Source organism: Argentina silus, assembly GCF_951799395.1.
Source record: "Argentina silus genome assembly, chromosome: 9".
NCBI classification, from domain to species: domain Eukaryota; kingdom Metazoa; phylum Chordata; class Actinopteri; order Argentiniformes; family Argentinidae; genus Argentina; species Argentina silus.
In genome coordinates this window covers 20,623,043-20,628,042 of record NC_139663.1, presented here as the reverse complement: position 1 = coordinate 20,628,042, position 5,000 = coordinate 20,623,043, and the positions used below count along the sequence as shown (strand labels likewise).

Below are 5,000 nucleotides of genomic sequence, written 5' to 3'. Positions count from 1 at the left end.
TTCTCCACAGATCCTCTAAAGCTGTCAGGTTGGATGGGGAGCGTCGGTGCACAGCTATTTTCAGGTCTCTCCAGAGATGTTCGATTGGGTTCAAGTCCGGGCTCTGGCTGGGCCACTCAAGGACATTCAGAGACTTGTCACAAAGCCACTCCTGTCTGAGGTCCTGAGCGCTCTGGAGCAGGTTTTCATCAAGGATCTCTCTGTACTTTGCTCCGTTCATCTTTCCCTCGATCCTGACTCGTCTCCCAGTCCCTGCCTCTGAAAAACATCCCCACAGCATGATGCTGCCACCACCATGCTTCACCGTAGAGACGGTATTGGCCAGGTGATGAGCGGTGCCTGGTTTCCTCCAGATGTGACGTGATTCAGGCCAAAGAGTTCAATCTTGGTTTCATCAGACCAGAGAATCTTATTTCTCATGGTCTGAGAGTCCTTTAGGTGGCAAACTCCAAGCAGGCTGTCATGTGCTTTTTACTGAGGAGTGGCTTCTGTCTGGCCACTCTACCATAAAGGCCTGATTGGTGGAGTGCTGCGGAGATGATTGTCCTTCTGGAAGGTTCTCCCATCTCCACAGAGGAACTCTGGAGCTCTGTCAGAGAGACCATTGGGTTCTTGGTCACCTCCCTGACGATGGACCTTCTCCCCCTATTGCTCAGTTTGGTGGTTCCAAACGTCTTCCATTTAAGAATGATGGAGGCTACTGTGTTCTTGGGGACCTTCAATACTGCAGGAATTGTTTTTGTACCCTTCCCCAGATGTGCCTCAACACAATCCTGTCTCGGAGGTCTACGGAGAATTCCTTCGACCTCATGACCTGGTTTTGGCTCTGACATGCGCTGTCCACTGTGGGACCTTATATAGACAGGTATGTGCCGTTCCAAATCATGTCCAATCCATTGAATTTAGCACAGGTGGACTCCAATCAAGTCGTAGAAACATCTCAAGGATGATCAGTGGAAACAGGATGCACCCGAGCTCAATTTCGAGTGTCATAGCAAAGGGTCTGAATAATTATGTAAATGTGATATTTCAGTTTTTTATTTTTAATAAATTAGCAAACATTTCTAAAAACCTGTTTTTGCTTTGTCATTATGGGGTATTGTGTGTAAATGAATGAGGGAAAAAATAATTGAATCCATTTTAGAATAAGGCTGTAACATAACAAAATGTGGAAAAATATAAGGGGTCTGAATACTTTCCGAATGCACTGTATGTAGGTATGCACACCTGCATGGTCAACGATGGAATGGCCAGCTGCATTGCATCAAAATGGCTGTCTGATCAATGGTATCTTCAATCATCTGGCTGCCTGGCTGCCTGTCTGTCTGTCTGCCTGTCTGTCTGCCTGTCTGTCTGTGGCTTCTTCTTGCGTCTGTTGCTAACTCTCTGACCTGTAACCCTCACAGCACATAACAGAGAAACTGGCTCTGACCTCCACTGTAAGTCCTTCTCTCCTAACCTGATGCTAATTATGCTAATGACTACCTCATGCACCTCTGTACACCCAAGCTTATTCAGGAGACTGGAGCCTCTAGAAAGTTGTAGATAGATATTTAACATATAGAACAGACACATATCTCTATTTCATGAAAAAAAATCGATTCACACACATTGTTTTACATTTTGGGTTGATATGACTTGATATGATGATATGACAGAATGATAGCGTTGATACTGAATTGGTCTGAACGTGATGTAGTGAGATACAAGCCTACTTAGCGGTTGTTTCTCTGGTGTGATTATACACTGAGCTCCAGGCGCCACCTAGTGGATATATGTGGTCACACGTTTCACAACCCACATTAAGTCTTTTTTGCTCAGATAACGGACGCTTACTGTAAACTTTCGCAGGGCAGTGTAGAGTTGGGTCTAATTACATGGGCATATATTGAATAACATACACATGTACTTTTCTTAATCAAATGTGTTAAATATGATAATTAATTAGCCAGTCTGTATGAACCACGAGGCTATCACAGAGCTTGTTTTGTGGATCAAAGTTATATGATGAGGCGTGTTGATCTGACTAAGGCTCACCGACCTGTGGAAAGCACGGCCTAAGTTACTTGATGAAGACACCGCACAAGCTTTTCCTTTATGTTCAGTCAATGGTGTGGAGTGCCACATATAGCATGAATATATAGCGACCTCTACTGGTTGGAGTGTGAAACAACGGATAAAAAATAACCGTACGTGTGTTGATACAATCTGTGTTGACACAATCTGACAAGATGACCATCTCTCTCTTTCAGGTTTTGCAGTCTGCGAAAGACCAGATAAAGTGGTCGATACTCAAATGATCCCCACTTGCCAAACTGGAGGCCAATGCACTTTTGTTGAAAAAAATAAGGGGTGTTTTTAGCATTTAATGCTTAAATAGGCTTATATTATATTTATGGTAATGACATAGTGGCAAATACGCACTTTCGTGCTTTGAAGGCAAGCTGACATTTTGTATGTATAATATTTTAAAAGATCTGCGATCTTATCAAAGATAATTTATTTGATTAACATTAGAAGCGTTGGGAGATCTCTCGTTGTATCTTGTTATTGGACATTTTGGCTACTTTCCTTACAGTCGCTCTGTCGTTGAATAGTAACTACAATGCTAGACTTTTGTTTGGTTGTTTGGTTGTTGTTATTTCTCTTTAACACCAAAATGTGTCACATCAAAACACCTTTGAGACCAACCATGGACATCTGAGAGTTGTACATGTGTTTAGCCGATAGGCTACTACTCTTGTTAACGTGGCACACGGGTTGTTACGGCTTCAGATGGGGAAAATGCAAAGAATTCTGAAATTATGTTACACTTTTTAACTATAGACTTTGTAAGTTTAGCAGAAATAGCAGTTCTCTGTGTTACAGCTGCAGTTACAGTTACAGATGCAGTCTATCTTTTATATTTATGGATTATTATGAACAAAACGAAACTAAATTGGCATTGGTAACAAACATATATTTTGCTATTGTGACGATTAAAAAACCCTTCACATATTTTCTTATCCTAAACACCAAAGAAAAGGAAATTGTACTTGTATTTTGTTTAAATGTTTGTTTTTTGCTTAAATAAAATGGAAACATTTTTGCCTAATTCAAGTCTGCCTGTGTGGCGGGGCTAATAAAACTATATTTTCATTTCATGTTGTCCAAATGGCTCTTGTTTTATTTTATTTTATTCGTTTAAGTTTGATATGATGTCTTTATAATAAGATATATTTTTGGTGATTGACATTGACCCCATAATCTCACATACGAATTCTCTGACATTACAAAACCGAAGAGTTCCTTTAGTTTATCTCAGTCCAGTCATTATTGAATGTATATGAGTTTCCCAAATGATTCTTTGCTAAAGTAGTACTTTATCTCTTTTGAAAATCCAGGCCCACTACTCTCCTCAACCAGCAAATATCTTCATTTAACAAATTTCGTTCTTCCACACACAGACAATTGACCTGGAAACATTGATTTTACAATAGTTACTCTCTTGCGGCTTTGTAGCTGAGAAATTAAGTCCTACTTACGCTCCGCAGCGTTCAGCAAACTGAAGGTAGCGTATGTGTTTAATATTAATGAGCAGAGGGGGTGTGGTGTCTGATTTGATTGGCAGTCAGGGTGCTGCGTCACCATCCACCGTCTTCATACCGAGAGCCAATCGGGCGTTCCGGTTATTCAATCCGAAATTGTGATTGGACCTGGCTGGTTCCAAGGTGGAGCGTTGTGAATTCCATATCACCCTTTCGTTCAATATTTCAGTATTGGTTATTCCATCTGTAGGATATATTTAGAGAACATTTATATTCTAGTGGTACTGTTCAGTGGTGAAGATGTAGTCTAACGAATTCACCCCATATCACTTTAATTCGGTTACATAGGCCTAGACAATGCGCTGTTGTGTTGAAATAAAACACAAAAGCTCATAATTACGATACACTGAATATAGAAATGAATACGTACATCATATTAGAAATATCTGTCATTTAAATAATTGTTTCAAAATACATTTTAGAGTGTAATGTAAACGAAACAAACAACTTATGCTGCCCTGGGTGTAAAAGGCACCTGCTACAACAGAAAGTCGTATAAAACCGATAGAAACATGAAACTGGCATTTCACAACCCTCCCAAGAAGTACTTATCTCACAGTATTTCTCTCACTCCTAAATGTACTGAGTATTCTCACATCCATCCCCATCTCAACATTAAAGCATGTTTGCATGCTACACACGCCTCTACCGAGCTCTGTTAAATCTCAAGCGCTGTGTTTTCTCGGGTAAGTAAAGCGACGAATACATGTGAATACTGCAGGCGGACGACATCCTTCATTTCACACGTTACAATTAGATCTCATATCGCTTCATAAGGATGGCTGCTGTTGGCACGTGCAGGCTTTTAACGCACACATAATTGTTGCATCTTTGTTTAACGCTGTTATTTCTATCTGTCTTATAGTGTTATAACGAATGTGAACTTAGTTCACCAAAGACTACTGAAAAAACTGACGTTTCTTCTACGCATACATGACATTCCGGTCATATAAAAGCGAAATACAAAATGTGCACGTAGACTATATAAAAAAATGATTTTTTATTACAGTCACACATATATAGTTTAGATTATAATGGCAAATGTAGGCCGCATCTTAATTCAATCGCTCGTATTCCAATAGTCTATGTGCGCAACGAGGACTGTCCTCTCTCCAGCAAGGACCAATGGTCCATCTAGTGGCCAGTGGCGGTACAGCAGCGCCTCATGTAGAGGAATGTCAGGCTCCCTCACAGCAATCGGCCCATAGGGAGGATCATGCAGAATGTAACGGAGTGGAAAAACTACTATCAGATTCAGCCATGTAACCGATTACAGTAAAATAGCTTGATAAATGTCCTCAATATAATATCATAATAATATGGAGGTTGTCAACATGTCAGTGATTATGAGTGATTGTTATTTACAACACATAGATCTATACTGAATTGTAATCATTTGCCATCATGCAGGCA

The 5,000-nt window shown here is 40.3% G+C and overlaps 1 protein-coding gene across 2 annotated transcripts in view; it reads left to right on the top strand.

Annotated features, from left to right (window-relative positions):
* copz2 (COPI coat complex subunit zeta 2) overlaps positions 1-3,140 on the top strand; it is a gene marked incomplete at its 5' end in the record, with an annotated part of 10,965 nt that extends 7,825 nt beyond the window's left edge. Inside the window, 2 exons of one of the 2 annotated variants that reach the window (XM_083676792.1) lie at positions 1,407-1,439; positions 2,253-3,140. In XM_083676792.1, coding sequence (XP_083532918.1) covers positions 1,407-1,439; positions 2,253-2,300 — 81 coding nt within the window. In that variant the 3' untranslated portion in view covers positions 2,301-3,140. The remainder of the gene's footprint in view (positions 1-1,406; positions 1,440-2,252) is intronic. The other variant, XM_083676793.1, reaches the window with a different exon arrangement.
* Positions 3,141-5,000: the final 1,860 nt, after the last annotated feature.